Source organism: Gallus gallus, chromosome 27, assembly GCF_016699485.2.
Source record: "Gallus gallus isolate bGalGal1 chromosome 27, bGalGal1.mat.broiler.GRCg7b, whole genome shotgun sequence".
Taxonomy (NCBI): Eukaryota; Metazoa; Chordata; class Aves; order Galliformes; family Phasianidae; genus Gallus; species Gallus gallus.
The window spans coordinates 1,418,323-1,436,328 of NC_052558.1; the positions used below are offsets into that span (position 1 = coordinate 1,418,323).

Below are 18,006 nucleotides of genomic sequence, written 5' to 3' on the forward strand. Positions count from 1 at the left end.
CTGCCTTTGTTCTCCATTAGGCGCACATTCACCATAGCAGATTTTAGAGACAACACAGAGGGTTTTGTGTCTCCTGTGGCCTTGCAAGGGCAATCGCCATCAGCCAGGAGAGCTGCCCAAGTGTAAGCCCAGCCCGTGTCAGAAGCTCTTCATGTTGGTCTCACAAAGCCAGGACAGACAATGGGGCTGGAAGAAGGGTACAGTTATTCCCAAGACAGACCCACCTTGAGCACCCTTGGTTGGTTTCTTGCTTGCTTGTGAGGTGTTTGGATCTTAGGAACAATTTCTTCTCTCAAGAAGTGGTGATGCGTTGGCACAGCTGCCCAGGGGGTGGGGGACTCACCGTCCCTGGAGGTGTACATGGAACGTGGAGATGTGGCACTTGGGGACACGGTCTGTAGGCATGGTGGGATGGATTGGGGTTGGACTTGGGGAACGGACAGGTCTTTTTCAGCCTTCACGACTCTTTGATTTTATGATGGCTCTGCACTTTTTCCCAGGGCAAAGCGATGCTGTCAGACCCACAGCCAGCTGCAGACCCAACCACCACACCTCCAGGCTACAGAACCAGCAGGGTTGGGAGCTTCCCAAAATTCAATGCCTTGTCTTTTTTGAGGGGAGAACAACATCATTTTGACCCGGTTCCCTTCCACCTCTTGGTCAGCGATACATGGGACTCTTAAGAGATGAGCATGATGCACAGCCAGTGCAGATGGGGACGTAGTGGGGGACAAGAGGGCAGGGCACTGTGCCCACCGTGCACTAAGATGGAGGGGGAAGGGGCGAGGGAGCAGGGTGGGCTCGTCCTACAGCCTGCCCCTCGCCCAGACTGCACTGGGTGCTCCAGCTTGGGGTGGGGGCAAGGCAGAAATGACACAGCCCGGCCATTTCCACAAGACCAGCTTTAATATCAGTCATGAGAACGAGGAGAAAGCACAGAATCCATTAACAGGAAAAAAATTAAGAATGAAAATAATAATAAAAAAGAATTAAAAGAAAAAAAAAAATACCCCCCCCCCCCCCCCCCAAAAAATAACAAAAAAAAAATTCAAAAAGAAAACTTCAGAAACCCACCGCCCCGTGCCCACCCCCAACCCCCCCACCCTCCCCTTCCCACCCCCCCCCCCAAGGACTGTCCAGGCACTGCAGATGGAGGAGCAACGACACAGCAGCCGGGTGGGGACGATCCACCGAGAGCCACCCGGTCCGGCCCCTCCGCAGGGATGCTCACCTGGGGGTGTCGGGCAGCGCTGAGGTGGCCCGGCCTCGGGGACCTGGCTTAGCTTAAGATTCATCACAGACTGACACGAAGGACAAGAACGTAAGAAGAATCCAAGAGCTGCGACTTTTTGTTTCTTTATTCTAATTCAGCCTACGACGTTAGTAATGGTGATTTCAGGGGATGGCTGGGCCCGCGAGTTCCTTCTTGTAGTGAAAATCAGAGACTGCAAAGAGGAACAGAGCTTATAAAGACAGCTAGGGATAGATTGCCGTAAAAAGACCTGGCATGCAAGTGCTTTGTACATTTGGCAGTATGTGAGGTGGCGGGGCTTCTCTGTGTCTGTGGTGCTGGTCTCTGTGTTTTGTACAGTTCAGAAAGGAGCTGCTGCCTTCACAGCTTGGAGACAACCCCCCCAGAGGAAAGGACAACGCAAGTCAAGTCCAAGGCGCCTCTCGCTTGGTTTTGGCAGAGTATATATATAATATATATATGTATTTATTATTATTTTAATGCATAGCGATTTTCTTCCTGTTTTTTTTTTTAATTTTTATTTTTTATTTATTTTTTTAAAATTTATTTTTATTTTTTTTTTTTGCCCCCGTTGCAAACCTGAGCTCGGTCCCTGCTTTCCCGTGCAGTTTCCCTTCCTTAGGTGTTGGCACTGTGCAGAGGTCGGGCGGTGTCAGCAGGCGATCTCCTCCAGTGTTCCCAGGGTGGCCTGCAGTGGCACGTTCACAGTGTGGCTGATGGTTTCCGAATGGTTTGGCATGGGGTCACAAGTGCTCTGCGATGGAGAAACGGGACGGGGTTACCCCGGGGCTGCTCTCCACCCACTGCCTCTCCTCGTTGGCACCGCTAATTCCTTTGCTACGGAAGCAGGATCAATCCTTGGGAAATAACGCGGTGATGGGGCTCCTTACCACGTTTTCATCATGGCTCCCTTCCTCTTCCTCCTTCCCAAGTAGGTCTAATAATTTCTCCTTGATCAGCTGCAAAAGAGGGAGGGGGTTGGTTAATCATAGAATCCAGTGATTCTATGATTGTAAGCTGGGCAGGAGGAGGTGAGCACGGCGCCTTCTGACATCGGCAAGGCATGGGATCGTACAATCACCAAGGTTGGAAAAGACCTCCACGATCATCCAGTCCATCCATCCAGCTATCACCGACAGACCATGTCCCAAAGTACAATGTCCAAACACTTCCTGAACACCTCTAGGGGCAGTGACTACACCTCACTGAGCTGGCCAACCCTCCCTTGAGTTGGCCAAGCCCTTGTCACCATAGAATCATAGAATCACCATGGTTGGGAAAGACTTCCACGACCATCCAGTCCAACCATCCACCAGTATTTCCCCACTAAACCATATCCTTTCAGTACAACACTTAAATGCATGGAAGCAAGCTGTGGCCACCTTCAGAGCTGGAGGGGTGCTGGGCTTGTAGGACCCAGACTCAATGGGAAGGAAGGAGAAAACCTTCCAGAGAAAACCACCCTGTGTGTCAAACATGAATTTTTTTCACAAGAAAAACAACAAAAAGCTCCCAAACCTCAATTTGAAAATATCTATTTGGGAGTTTACTGAAAATGTCAGCTATGTGAACACAGCTTCCCCTTGAAGCCATGGCTCCTCGGGAGCTGCTGCTGAAAAGCCGATTTGATTTTCAAGGGAAATCCCACAAAGGATGAGAAGGGAGTGCATTTTTTTTTTACTGAAAACCTTCCACAGGGAGGAAAAAAAAAATCCCAACAACCCGAAAAAGCAAGCTGAAAATGTGAACAGTTGGGTCAGTTCCTAAGGAAGCATGGCTGATGCTGGCAGGAGATGCTTGGTGGGATGCAGGACTGGCTGCACATTCTGCCCTGGTCCAGGACTGAGCAGCGTGACCAATGTGAAAAGCCACTTCTAGGTTCAACATTTCCTTTTGATTTTGGGTAAGCTAATAGAAAACAACAGGCGCATCCGTTTGCTGGCAATCTCAGAGAGTTTGCAAATGCTTTGGTTGAGAATGCAATGAGTTTAAGGTGCTTTGAGCCCTGCCTTGCTGAAGCCCTGGGCAGATCAGAGCTATTTGAGGCATTTTATTCCTGCTCTCCCTGCCCAGCGTGGGTCAAAGATCCATCACGACCATGAAGGTGAACTCGCTGTGCAGCCCCAGCTGTGCACCAGGAGATGGGGTGCTCTCTTAAGCCACGTTTGCCCCCAAAAAAAGAATGAAGGAAAGAAAAAAATTACAGCGTGAGGAAACTATTAGACAAGTTCTGTGAGCAGATATCAAACAAAGGAAAGAAAAAGAGAAGAAAAAAATCCAGACTTGGCAAGGTTTCTTATTACCTTCTTATGAAAGAAGCCCAAGATAGCTGAGAATAGGAGATTTTAATGAAATACGGTGTGAATTCAGACTGAGATATAAACCAAGGCACCTGTCTCTGTTTGCACACCCAAACCATTATTAGCTTTATGCTTGTAATTTTCAATCTATTTTACTGCTGGATAATGCCACCAAGTGCTAACAGCCACCCAGAAGGAGCTGCGATGGGGAGTGACTGCCTTAAAATGCAAAGCCAGCATCTATACTTTAATAAAATGGAAGAGGTTTTTTTTAAGGATGTTCCAGCAAGACTGAAGCAGCCAACATCCCCGTGCACCCAGCTGGCTCCACACGCGTTGATGCAACTGCCACAAACAACCTCTATATACAATATCCCATTGGATTAAAAATCCCCGGTGCCATCATGATATGGAGATGGATGATGGAGGTCCAAATGATTGCAGATTTGGGTGCAGGGAGGCTGAAAATATTGCATTAAACCCCCCCACCTTGGGGTAGGAAGTGACAAATTTGCTGGGAACTGCCTCTCCCCCACAGCTGTCACATCTCACTTGTAGCTATGCCATAAACTCATTCTTCCCTGGTATAAAATAGGGCCTGTACGTTTGGGTTCTTGGGGTTATCTCGTTGCAAACAGGGGGCTAAATCCCAGAGGTTTGCTGACTCCCCCCCGCAACTGCTCAGTTTCCCCTTTACAATCAGAAGCCATGAACCTGACCCCCAACATTAACCCTTCTGCAATATGGTGAAGAAGAGTGGGAAATGAGATCCTGGGGGAGAGGATGCTCCAGGGAGGGTTTGTTTGGCTTGAGGTCTACTGGAGGCGACTGATATGGTGTAATAAATTTATAAGTCATATATTATAGTCATTTGTAATTAATTATAGCATTAGTTGGAGCACGTTGGGCATGGAGGGTTGTGATCTTTGATATCCCCAGTGGGCATCAAGGCTTTCAAGCCCACCCCCTGCCAGGAGTGAGGCAAAGGCAAGGCACTTACCTCGTATATATAATCAAAGAGCTCTAGTATAGTGAGGATACTAGCACCAATAAATAGCCCCATCTGGCCTCCAATGTCACCTAGGAGAGAGAACAACACGCCAACGGTTTGATCAGAGCAGCTTCATCACCAGCCTCTTCCTCAACCGAACACCTCTACTGCCCAACCTGATGGGTCTCAACCACTTCAATCTTTAGCCATCACCCACAAACCTCAACCTAATTTGAAGCTAAGCAACCCAACAGCTCCTTGACCTTCCCCATCGAGCTGTGGGGCAACACCCAAAGGCAAAGAGCTCGGGGTCCTGGCTGGCCCTGCTGGAAATTAAGACAGATTTGGAGCAGGTAAGAAGTGATGGGTAGAAGGTTATAAGAGACGACTTTCTCCATATACTGCCTTCCAGCATGAGGAGCACCAGAGTATCCATTGCTTGCTCAACCCAAATATCAGGACTCTGGTATCCAGCAAAGATGGAGCAGCTCACATCAACCTCTCGTGGGTGACACATGGACTAGCTGTGGTCTCTCAGATCTTGGCCCCTGGGATGCTCCCCAGCTTGGTGTCAGAAGGAAAAGAAGAGAAGGGATCCAAAGTGTGGTGGCCAGAAACGTGGTTGGATTTTGCTGGGATTTCACAGGATGCACTCACTTGTGGCATCTGCCTGTCCCACAAATACACCCAGCTCACACCCCGACACCTCCTTACCAAGTAAGGCTGCCACTTCATAGGCTTTCTTCTGCTCAATCGTCTCATAGTTGAGTGCTTCAAAAAATATGTCCAAGACAAGAATATTTTCTCTGTAGAAAGAGGACAACAGCACCAGCCCATCAGCCACCAGGACAAGATAAAAGGATCTGGGGGCTTTTCCCCTCCTCCCTGTCCTCATCACTCTTTCTGGTGACCTATGGACACCCAGAGGCCAAGGCCACGCTCTGGGAGCCTCAGCACAAGCTGGAGAACTTCTCTCCAAGATCTCTGCTCAGGATGTGAGTTCTGGATCTCACTTTCATGGTAAGAGCAGAAGTCTGAATGATGATTAATAAGGAATAACTCCTGCTGTCTCCATACGGATAACAACGTGCCCAGGGCTGGTAGAAGCCCAAACTGTCCTGAAAAAGCTCTCCTGACATGACAGCATCCCACACCACATCCCTTAGAGGGCTCACCCCAATTCCCCATGGATGACACACGCCCACGTTGGCAAGGTCTAAGCACAGGTGGTTTAAATGGCCAACAGATGTTTACTTTTCATTCCCCCCTTCCAAACGAAGGAGATTTGTTTTCTGCAACACTCACGAGATATATTTTTCCGATTTGTTAAACTTCTTCTCCAGGTACTTGGCTGAAGTCTTGCTGGGGATCTTGACCATGGAGAGCTCTTTGTTGTACCTGGTCAGGTTACAGGGTGTCCTGCAGATGCAGTAATTGCTGTCTTTTTCAGCAAGCAAACCTGGAGAAGGTGACAAAGCTCTATCTCAGGAGTTGGGGACATGCAGCAGATGTGGACCCAGAGGTCACACAGCCCAGAGAGGAGCAGTCAGATCTCAAATGAGAAGAGCTGCAAGAAATGCAGTCCTGGCCATTCCTCTTCCATGTTATTGCACAGCCATTCATGGCAGATTGAAGACAAGCTCTTCGCTGGAGGCCATCCTCTGTTACCAGCATCTGCCTGGGGTTGTACCTCATCTCATGCTGGTAACATGCCAACCCTTTGCATGCACCTGATCCTGCCAACAGCACTCAACCCTGGAGTCTCCTAAATCCCAAACCAGAATGGTTTGCTCCCTCTCAACTCCAACCTCAACCCCAAATCCAAACTCAAACCCAAACCTAAATGCAGATCCAATCCCACATCCAAATCTAAACTCAAATCCAGCTCCAAATCCAAACCCAAACACAGACCCAGACCTAGAGGTGTTCCCCTCATAAATCTCAGGCTGCCTGTTATCCTGATGTTTGCTGCCCTGATGGAACCATGTACCCATCATAGGACAGAGGAACCTTTATCCTAGGGAATCCTGCCCTCCCCGACATTCAGGTCTTATCAAAAGCCATTGCTGAGCAGCAGCTGCTCCTAATGACCCCATCCAGAAGGACATAGGCTGCTGGAAGACCCCCAGCTTGGGACACCAGTGACACCCAGAGACATCTCCTGGTACTCACCGAGTGCAGGCTCTGCACATTCCTTGTACTGCTCCGGGGTACAGAAGGGAGCATCCCCTGCAGGGAAAGGACACATCCACCACTGTTATTAGGGACTGGTGACATGGAAGATTTTCAGCCCTGTCCTGTCCCCCTTTTCAGTCCCAGAATGAGCTGAGGGCTGTGTGGGGACAACAAGGAAATGTCACCGCTTACTTGACATTTGCAAAGCAAGGATGGGGTGAACAATGGAGGGATTGCAGCATCCATCCCACCTCTGCTGGCTCAGGGGGCCTTTTCTTCCAAATCAGAGAGTCACAGCAAACATCACCCAAGGGTGCTAACCCAGGGACAAAGAGGTGCTACCAGAACTATGGCTCTCTGCCAGTCCTGCTCCTATTTCAGGGCATTTTGCAAACATTTTTAGCATCCTTCTCCCTTCAGGACAAGATATTCCCAGCTCCTCTAGTCCCAGGTCCCTCGGCTGGTAGAGGATGGGTGGAGGGAGGGGAAGACTGACCTGGCATGTGAACCATTTTGCAGTTGCAGTTTTCCACAATATACCGCGTCTCGCAGTCGATCCTGCAAGCCGTGATGCTGTAAACGGGAAAGAAGTCTAAGCCCATGTCTGACGAGCGACATTCACCCCACGGCGGAGGCAGGTAGGTCAGCTGCAAGAGAGGGAGGAGGGGGTGTCAGGGGACGCTACATCTCCTCCCCCCCACCGATAGGAAGGAAAGGGGCCACGCTGGTTGGGGAGGGGGGCAACTCAGCTCGCCTAGTCCAGCCCAACCCCAAAAACTCAACACGAGTCACTCCCATCTCCAATTCCCAAACCTGCCCAGGTGATGCCTAGCTGTCCAACCCTTCATCATGATCTTGGATATGGCATTAAGCAATTACATGAACCAATTTCTTATACCTATCCTCACTCTCCTGGTGACTCTTTTCTGCCGTAAACAAGTCCTTGTGCTGCAGAGCTCCCCTCCAGCCCAGCAGCAGTGCCCAGCAGAACGATGCACACCCAGCAGGATGGTGCACAGGGGGTGTGCAGCACCAGGCATTCTGCAGGACCAGCTTTAAGGAGCACCTGGTCCTTTCTCTTGCACCACCGGAAAAATGCTGCTCGTGTAGGGATTGCTGGGGAGGCAGTGACTTGCAAATTGGCTCTAATTTGGTGAGAACAAACACAGGGTAATCAGCACCGGTGTGTGACAGCTCCTGGCTCAGCCTTATGCTAATCTCATGGGGACAACACAGACAGTGCTGGTGACATAAAGGAGCAGATAAAGGTAACAGCAAAATTCCAGCAAAGGAAATGTGATTGCTGTGGTGTGAGCAAACCTGGGTTTGCACTGTTCCCTTCCTCACATAGGCACTTCTCTCACTGACCCAAAATGCACCGGGTGACAGCCCTCAGACAGCAGCACCAGCTTTGAGAAGGGCACAAGTCAGTGGTGCCCTTTCCAAACACCTCTGCATCAACATACAGTGACCTCAGTCATCCACATCCCCACGCTGCTGACGACCCGTCTTTGCACATCACCCTGCACGAAGTAACCTGGACTGCTCAGTAGTAGTGCAATGCAAACCCTTCTGCTGTTACCACTTTATTTAGCATAAATGCAAAGATAAGAAAAGCAGAACGCCGCAATCCACCACAGAAGCCTTAATTGCAAGCCCAGAACATGCTGGAGGAAAAACAGTCACTCTCTGGCCCCCACGGCCAAATCTACCTTGTTTGCCTTCTGTCTGAAGCTTGGCAGGCTTTCCTATTTCTCTTTATCTTCGCTAAATGCTCTGCAATACTTTTTGCTAGAGAGCAGAAAATAGCACTTCCCTAACCCCTCCTTCTCTGTGTTTTAAAGCAGCATCCAATTTGCCATGCTTTGCTTGAAACACTGAACGCATTGTGCTGGCAGAGCACGTTGGCTGAAGAGAAACATTCGTTTAAATATGTAGTAACATTAATCATGTTCTAAAGTAAATACATAAACATATGGTGATGGGCTACGAGTCTAGGACCTAGGGGCTAGGTGGGAGGTGCTTCCTTTGGGGCTATCTGGGGGTCTTCTGGAGATGTAGGGGAAAGAGAAGAATCACAGAACCATAGAATCACAGAATGGTTTGGGTTGGAAGGGACCTCAAAGACCATAGAACTGTGAAATCATGGCACGGTTGGGTTGGAAAGGACCTTAAAGATTGTAGAATCATGGGATCGTAGAACGCAGAGTGGCTATGTTGGAAGGGACCACAGAGACTGTAGAACCAGCCTGTAGTGCTTGAGAGCAGGTAGAATGCCTGTGGCTTTGACTTAATAACCAATTTACAGCTATATTCTACATTGGGCTTCACAGAATCACAAGGTTGGAAAGGACCTACAAGATCATCTAGTCCAACCACCTTCAACTGCGCCTAGGGAGAGAAACAGGAGACGTTGTGAACAATTTGAATGGTGGTGAAAGTGGAAATAAGGTACAGCTTGGAGAAAAGGCCAGGCTTTGGAGGGGGAATCCTGCCCTCTCCAAATCCAGTTCTGCCCCATGGTGCCATGCTGTGGGCTCAGAGCTCAGCCAAGCTCGATTCATTCCTTCTCTGTGAACAATTTTGCCACAAGCAGTTACCACCCAGGAACACAGAGGTGCTTTGCTCACCACTTAGATGGTTCCCAGTTGTTTCAGTCTCTTCTGATCTTGCAGGATCATCTGAAACCATGCTCTGTAGCACATACATCTCCCAGCCAAGCCAAGGGTCCCAGCCATGATAAGATGGTAGTTCCAGGTCTTTCCTTGCATGGGACCAAGGAGAGACCCTAGAAAAGCTCAGAATGAAGGTGAAGGGGTCTCGGTGTAACAGTGAACCCTCTTAGGCTCTGGTTGCCCACTAGCCAGGCGAACACAGAATCACCAGCTCTCTTCCCTTGCTCCTGTGAGCATCGATGCTGCTATTCGAGTGCTGATGAAAAAAATAACTTTGCAGCATCGCCCATGGGCCCGGGAGTTCCCCAAATCCACCCAAATCCACACTGCTGCTCACTTCAGGGCAACAGCAGTGAGAGCAGCTCAGCACAGCACGCAAGCCATCTCCGCACCCTGCAGGTCCCATCTGAGCCACAGACAGCTCCCAGGTGCGAAGGTGCAGCCGATGAAGGCTGTTCCCATCTGTGGAACCAGCAGAAGAGCTGAGAATAAAAGCAGCTCCCAGGCATTGCAGCATCTCCAAGAAACAGGGCTGGCTGTGAACCGGGTGGTGTTGGAATTCTGCAAAGCAACACCTTTGAATGAAAATACAGACAGCGTCTCTGCAACAATAGCAAAGTGTTGTTTGAAGAGGATCTTTTCTCATTTGCTTTACACTTGCAGCATAATAGAGTACCAGATGCCATCATTTAGTCATCCGCAGCGGAGAAAGGGGCCCATATGTTGCACTTGTTTGATAAAGGAGAATAAATAATCACAGGCTCAGATGGAATCAGCTCTCTTCCGAGCACCGCCATACACAAATCTTTAAAGCCCTTTAAATTTTATTCTGAGATGTAGGTGACAGGAGCAGGAGATGATGGAGCCACCAGCAGACACTGAGCTTACACAGCGTGTGCTCGGCCAGTGCTGGATGTGAGCCACGGTGTTTGTGAACCAGCACCGCGTCTGCAGGAGGCGCACGGGCTGAATGCTTAATTAAAGCCAGCTTCATTAACAGAGTTAGGTCTTGTTCCAGAGCCAGGACCACGAGCACTATCCACCCATGACCTGCATTAGCACAGACCCCTTCCAGTGAAGCAAAGCCGGCTTGCTCCTCCCTCCAAGCACGGGGTTCCATTTGCTTTGCCCACACTCCACTCCTTTCCAGCTCCCCAAACGTGCAGCACACAGAACCACGTGCCACCATACGTTCGATTTTTTGCTCTCAGTGTTAAGACTCCCCCTCCCTTGTGCAAGTCAATGAACTTTTCCCTCTCAGAGGGACTCATCAAGGGCTATTAGTGGAGCTTCCATTGTAATTACAGCTTCAGAGGCACGTTGCTTCCCTTGTGCTCTGTAATTTGTAATCAGAAGTGAATCCTCGACTGATCAGCACTACATGTGGGTGTGGGACCTCCCTGGAGGGGGCAGGTGCATTCCCAGGGACTCAGCTCTGTGCTGCTCCCAGGCAGGGCACATCCTCAGACATGCTCCCTGTGATCCTTAGAGGGGAGCCTGCTCAGCTCCACAGCTATGCTGTGCTTTTGCAAGAGTGCACCTTGCAGGGGAAGGCTCAGAGCAAGGGGGCAAACACTTCTGCCGCCCACGGCTGGATCCCTGCACCAAAAAGCAATGGAGCAAAATCCAGAGTTTCTCCCGTTGCATGGCCCCATCCGTGCTCCCGTGAGCACTGCAAGCCCCAGGGTTAGTGCAAACTCTGGGGTTAATGCAAACTCTGGGGTTAGTGCAAACTCTGGGGTTAGTGCAAACTATGGGGTTAATGCAAACTCTGGGGTTAATGCAAACTATGGGGCTAATGCAAACTCTGGGGTTAGTGCAACAGTGAAACTGTTTGCAAAAGCATTCTTCCCTACAAGCCCCTGTCACCCTCTCATTGATTCAACGGGTGCATTCTCAGGGCTGCAAACTCATGCAAAGCCTTTGTATGCGCATCAGCTGGCCCTGGGGGCTGCCTGCGCTGTGTACTGCAGACACCCGGATCTCCAGCCCACAGAGCTAACAAAGTTAACGAGGCCATCACATCACTCCGCTTGCATTGCCTGCTTTGCTTTCCCCTCTTTTTGACAATGCTGATTTTTGCCCCCCATCTGCAGCGAGCAGTGGGATTTGGTCCTGGACCAGAAGCTGCCTGAGGGTGCTGAGCTGCTCCCCACCACCAGCGATGAGCGATGTCCCTTGGAAGCTGGATGGAAATAATGAAAAAAAGCAAAGCAGGGACAGTTTCTGCCCTCGGTTCAGCGGCACTGATCCATCATTTTGCACCACTTTCCCAACAGCTGAAGTTCACCGTCAGCCCCTAATTGAGGTCGACAAACGCGCATCCCCTCGCGTTCGCCGTCATTAATACTAATTAATTAATTAAGTGCTCGTTAAATTGCCTTGATTCCTGCTATTAGGGGATTACGACAGGCGGTTGCAACGTGGGAATGTGGTGAAGCGGCTTCCAGCCCCGTTTGCATCTGCTTTGGCTCAGCACCACCCGATGTCACCGCGCTCCAGAGCACATCCAGAGCCACCGACCCACCGCTGGAGCCCTCAGCCTCAAGGCGAGGTGTGCCTGCTTTTGCTGCAAATGAAATAATAACCAGAAACCTACGTTCTTTAATGAGACATCAAATGGCATCAACTTAATAGATTTTCAATCCCAGACAGCTTTAGCACTTGTGAAATACTCAAAAAGCTCAGCGTACACGCTGCTTGCGGTTCCTGTCTCCATCTCCCAGTTAATGATGCTGGAATTTCTCTATTTATCGCCTCTCTGCCCAGGCAGGGTGTGCTGTGTGCCATGCAGCTGTTCTTTCCCATTTGCACCAATAAAATTGCCTTGACTGACAAGAGCTTAACCCTTCCAGCAGCCTGCGGTGCTTGGCAAGGGTACCCAGCCCTGGATTTGAATGGTCACCGGGAGAAAGCATTCATTTGGGCACGCTGTGATTTGCGAGCCCCTCCAGGTTCCCTTCTCCCTGGCAATGATTTTGCAAAGCAAAAGTCGTTGGGCGGCTGCTCCACGTGTTTTTCTCCCGTGCTCAATGAGCTGTGTCTTCTGCTTATATTTTAAATCACAGAATCATAGAATGGTATAGTTGGAAGCGACCTGAAAGACCACCAAGCTCTGACCCCATGCCGTAGGCTGGTTGCCCCCCACCAGGTCAGGCTGCCTAGGATCCCATCCAGCCTTGAAACCCTCCAGGGATGGGATGGCAATTGACTCTGCAATCAAATGGCAGTTAGTTCAGCCTTTTCCCCCTTGGCTACCTCCTCAGCCAGCAGAAATATCACCCCATATTCTGCTGGTCAATGTGGGCTCTACGTGTTGGACCACGTTGGCCAACCTCACATAGGTGCCCAAGTTGGGAGGTGCGCTGGATTTTCTGGAGCTCTGCTCTCCTCAGAAAGTGGCTTTCCACCTTTTAACATGAAATCCTACTATTCCTCTCACAAAGCAAATTGTTAACAGAACTCCATGACCATCACCCCATACACACCCATGATGTGCTCGAAGAGTTTCTCTTACCAACCTCCTTCCCAAAAGAGCAAAGGAGCCCTTTCAAATCTCCCTCCATCCCCACTGCTCCTCAGTCGGACTCATTTCCACTGCTTGCTCCAAGCCCATTTCCCCCTGTATCTTTTTAGGCTGACTCCAAATTCCATTTTCCAAGCAAAACCACGCAGTTGCCCTACGAAAACATCCTTGCAATGGCTTCCATTCACCCCCCTTTGAACCCTTGTGCTGATGTTTTTTCCACCTCTGGCTGCTGGCTGGCTTCTTGCTGTTTAATTAATTAGAGCCCAATGACAGACTGGAGGAAATCAACAGGGAGAGCGTGTGGGATTGAGGGAAACAGAGAGCGAACATTTCCAGGAGGAGGTGTAAGACTGTAGGTAGAAGATGCTCTGAGTTGGCAAACTGGGGAAACGTCACTTAATTGCTCCTGATTTTCAAATGCAACTGCCTATACTCTGTTTGAAAATAGGAGTGAGCACTGCCAGACCCTGAGCCCCACTTCCTTCCCTGGCTCTGTAATTACATTTGGTGATCCTGCACTTGTTGGTAGCTGATGCTCTCTGTCCCGTGCAAACATTACAAGGGGATGAGTCTCCAAGGCGCACTAGAGCCCTATAAAACAATATTGCTCCATCTTTGAACCTGTTGCTTAATTGAAGCCTCTTAAATTTTTATTGCCAAGTTGGCAGAAATTGCCATTTTAGTGCGCTTTTCATCTTCCCTAACGCACGGTGCCGGTGGCGTGGCAGGGAGCAGCAGTTACCCATCCCATCCACCATGGGTGATGCAGCCATGATGCCATAAAGCACAGCTGGGAAAATGGGATGAAAAGATGGCAAATCCAGGAGGAATCTGTCTTTTTGAGTGGGTCAGCCTTCCAAAATATGAATGCCAATGTGCGTTGCAGCCTCTCCAATGCTATCATTAGTAGTGGTACTTTGGATAATGTTGGGGGTAGGTGGATGGTTGGACCACATGATATTAGAGGTCTTTTCCAACCTCAATGATTCCTTGATCCTACGGTATGCACAGCGCAAGGGTTTTTTGCAGCACCAGGCTCACCCATAAGTGCTGGGAAAGGGGAAAATTGGGGATGTACCCCCACAAAACCAGCAGCAGGGACCTGGAGGGCACAGCCCTGTGCAGGGTGCTCCTGCCCTGCTCGGGACCAGCCTGCCTGTGCCTGCAGCCAGCTCCTGTGATGCTGCTCCACATTTGGCTCATTCATAAGAAAACAAACCTTACTCATTAGGCTCACTGATTGCCATAGAAACGGCTCTCCTGCGTGGCCGGAGCATCTCTGCTCTGCCCCAGCTCTTCCAGCTCCCCTCCTCATTTAACATGGTGTTAGACCCCCAGAAAACAGAAGCCAGTCTCACGTCTCTGTGTGAACTGCCCCAGCTCCCTTCCTAAATCAGAGGATTTCTGACATCCTCCATCAAACCACTCCCATTTCAACTGCGGCCGCACTGCCTCCAGCAGTGCCTGAGCTTTGGGGAGCTCTGTCCCAGCTCCTAAATTCCAAGTGATTAGAGGAAATTGCTTCAGTCTGAGACGTCCACAGCAGAAAAGCACAGCACAAACAGCTTTTATGGAGAACCCCCTGCTCAGACTGCCTTTGCTTTCGCTGACTCAGCAAGCACAGCTTGCTTGCAGTGTCCCCATCTGCAGTGCTCCCTGGGTGCTTCCGACAATACTACTGCATTAACACCACCAACCCAGCAAATGTTTCTTAAAAGTCACTCTGCTGGAGGGCTCAGCTGCTGCAGAAGGAGGAGAAAAAGTGATTTTTTTTGTTGCTTCTTTCAACTGACAGCTCATTTTTAAGCAATGTTTACAGAGATCAGACTGTCATGGTTTGCTTTCGACCATGGTAGTATAAAACATGCAGTTTTGGACCATAATAATGGGCCGAACTCGGTCCTCTGGGTGATGTTCATGGGGTTTTCCTCCTCCTGCTCTGACTTATGGAAGTAACAGCACATGCTGGAGATGAGGTATTAAGAGAAGACTCAATCTGGGCCCTGAATCACAGATATGCATTTGAGGTGGGAGGAGGTGGGTGTGCCCTAGGGGGCAATTAGACGAGGCAGTAGCATGCCTATGCTGTAGTGGTTGTAATTAGTGGCTGTAATTAGGCTATAAAGAGACCTTACTGTGTCTCACGGGCTAAGGCTTTGTGGTACAATCTTATACCTGCTCCAGAATGGCTGACACTGAGCAGCAATGCACCCTGCCCTCTGCCAGCACTGAAACTGGGGCAAAGCCCACAGAAGGGGAGACACACTCCTGCAAAAGGCCTCCCAAATTCTGTTTCACTGTCATCTTCCTTCCTGAAGGAGGGATTTGGGGAGGGAGGGTTTTTATTTCATTTCTTTTCTAGAAAGAAAAGTTGTCTTCCCAGCACAGTCCCTTGCAATTGCTTTTTATAATAGGAAGAATGAAAAATAATTAAGGTTGGCAGTACGAAGGGAAGCATTAGGGGAGATTTAGAGCAAGTCTCAGCATTTATGCTTCTTCCTACCTAAAATAAAGTCCTCGAAGTCCTTGCTGCAGGCTGTGAGTGGGCTTGCCCAACCAACTGGCTGCTGGCTGTAACCCAGCAGGTCCTCTGGGGCAGCACAAAGTGGCTGCCAATGGATTTATGGAAGGGGATGGGATGAAGAATGCCCCCCCATGGGTCTCCAAGGCCATTTCCTTCAATAGCTGACGCACCCAAACCCACCAGCAAGGTGTGCCCGGGCCACGCAGCATCTCAACAGTGAGTCTGGGGAGGCTGAGCAGCACGAGGACAGGGCTTGGCTGTGGTTGGGACATAGATGGGGCAGGAGCTGTTCTGGACTTCAGCAGGTGCTCACTGTGCCCCTGAAGATCCCTTTGCCTTCACTGTCACCGAGGTGTTACACTCCAAGCGAGTGCTAATAGAGCTGCTCATTTTCTCCAGCCCACCAGACTTCTCACAAGACACATATCGACAACAGCAAAACATTGCTCTGCTTTAATTGAGAAGTCTCCACCTGGCACCCGCCCACCAGGAACCCACACCCTTCGTTATCCCCGGGATGAGCACACACAAGCACATCGTAATGAATGAGCCTCGCTGAGATGCTGCAGCCTCAGGTGTATTTTGGTACGCGGGGCCACGGAGAGATGCCTTGGCTTAAAGATATATTTGGTGGTGACTTTGCTGAGCTGCTCAGAGCTGAAGTTCTGCAGCCCTGATCTCTGCTGAGGTTTGATCACAGCAAACCCTCCATGAGTGTCTGCTCGCTTTCCTCAGTTTGATTCGTAGACCCAAGGATGTTGGAAATGAGCACTGGAAATGGAGCATCTACTCCAGCCATTGACCTGCCACGCTGCATTGAGAGGAGGCAGGAGAACAGGGAGGAAGAAGAGAGGCAATGAGGCAGGAAGGTCAGGAGCAAAGGCACAGTGGCCAAAAACAGTGGGGAGAAAATGATTCTGCTCCCCAGCTTTCCAAATGCCTACCCAGGATTTGGGTCTAACGTCGCCGTGTCACATCGCATCCATCTGCACTGCGATGTGCCACCATTGGGATGCAGGGATGGTGATGCACCCTGGGCCACGAGCTTCCCACCAATGGTCAGCATAAATAATGTGGCTGTTTTGGTGCTAACCTGAAAGGATTCATGCTGCTCTGCTTAATGAAACACACTCCTCCGGTCTCATTTAATCTCCTTGGAGCGTGAGAGCCTTTTGGAAAACAGCAACCTGTCACAGCGGGTTGGATGGTAATCAGCACATTTAGAGACTGCCATGGGTGAACCACAAACAGGGATATTAGCAGGGACAGAATCCCTTCTGCGGCCCAGACTGTGAGGGTTGTGGGTAATGTATTGGAAACAACAAGAACTGTCCTCTTCCCAACCAATTTGGAGCAAGGAGTGGAAAAAAAAACAACACATCACCTCTCGAGGCGCATCAGTACATAGATGTGACCCATTGGAGGCACCTTGGCGTGCAGATGAAATGTGGGACTTACCCTTTGCTCTTGGGTGGCCACAAAGGTCTGGAATCCAGGGGCCACCCCGAAGCCGAGCTCCTGGACAAATGGTGGCTCCGACTGGCTGTGGATCTGAACTTTGACTCCAGCCTCGAACGTCGTCTCTTCTGGAAGAAGAAGGCAGGGGGTTAAGCTGGGATTGGTGGGATGGTGTCCATTGGGGACTTATGTCTGGTCAATACGTGCTGCTCAAAAGGAGACACGCAGCCAGGAGAGCATCGCCTGGCTGATGAGGGGCTGGGCATGACAGAGGGAAGCCCAGCACCAAGGGATGCTTCTCCCCATTGGGATCAAGAGCATCTGCTGGCTCCCGGTCCTTTGCTGCTGTCTATCCCAAGGGCTTGATGTCAGCATATGTCAGAGAGCTGTGATTTCTCCATACTTTCAAGACAGAAAACAGGAGGTGACATCCATTTTCTGGCTGCTTGGTTGCAGAATTTTAAATGCACTCCCATATGACCCAAACGAATATACTTCTCCTTCCCAAAGAGTCTGTTGTAGTATCTGTATGGTCTCTGATACCAAAAGCATGGGTGCACGCATCTCTGCTGCCCTGCAGCCTCATCTCTGGCACTGACACACCTGAAACCTCTTGGAACACAACATGGCCAATGCAGTAATGAAACAAGTGTAAAATCCCAAGCTTCAGTTGCTCCAAGCACAAAGGCCCTTTGCAGCTCACAGGCTCAAACTCATGCCCCTGTCATGGGTTTCCTCACTTTGGCTTATGTGACATCCTCACATCTTGAGCTCCTCTTCCATTAAACCGATAACAGGCTTTCTGAAGCTGAGTTAATGGATGCAAGTCAGACCTGACTGTGCTATCCCAGCACTCTGGGCTCCTCTATCACACAGGCATCTTCCCCCACAGGGGCACAGAACATTTCTCTCTTCAGCTTTGCTGCTACAGCCTCACATCCAAACCAACTACAGGGACCATATGGGCTTAAGGGGTGGGGGCTCACTGGCAAAGGAACCCATTAGCTATGCATAGTATGGTCTGAACACATAGCAACCCACTAATACGAATCCATGCCTAGGGCCAACAAATGCCGCCTAAACATCTGAAGAACTTCTTTTT

The 18,006-nt window shown here is 50.0% G+C and overlaps 1 protein-coding gene across 4 annotated transcripts in view; it reads right to left on the bottom strand.

Annotated features, from left to right (window-relative positions):
- Positions 1-1,340: 1,340 nt before the first annotated feature.
- The window catches only part of ASIC2 (acid sensing ion channel subunit 2), a 413,868-nt gene continuing 397,202 nt past the window's right edge, over positions 1,341-18,006 (bottom strand). For 2 of the 4 annotated variants that reach the window (XR_213687.5, XR_003071984.3), the window contains 9 exons: positions 16,905-17,032; positions 7,215-7,365; positions 6,716-6,772; positions 5,849-6,002; positions 5,258-5,349; positions 4,553-4,632; positions 2,143-2,211; positions 1,832-2,006; positions 1,341-1,445 (listed from right to left, as the gene is read on the bottom strand). Coding sequence is in view for 2 of the 4 variants with exons in the window: in XM_418066.7 (XP_418066.3) it covers positions 1,905-2,006; positions 2,143-2,211; positions 4,553-4,632; positions 5,258-5,349; positions 5,849-6,002; positions 6,716-6,772; positions 7,215-7,365; positions 16,905-17,032 (833 nt within the window). In the remaining 2 variants the exon portion in view is untranslated. Of the gene's footprint in view, positions 2,007-2,142; positions 2,212-4,552; positions 4,633-5,257; positions 5,350-5,848; positions 6,003-6,715; positions 6,773-7,214; positions 7,366-16,904; positions 17,033-18,006 lie in introns of all 4 variants that reach the window. The other 2 variants (XM_418066.7, XM_040653438.2) reach the window with 1 other exon arrangement.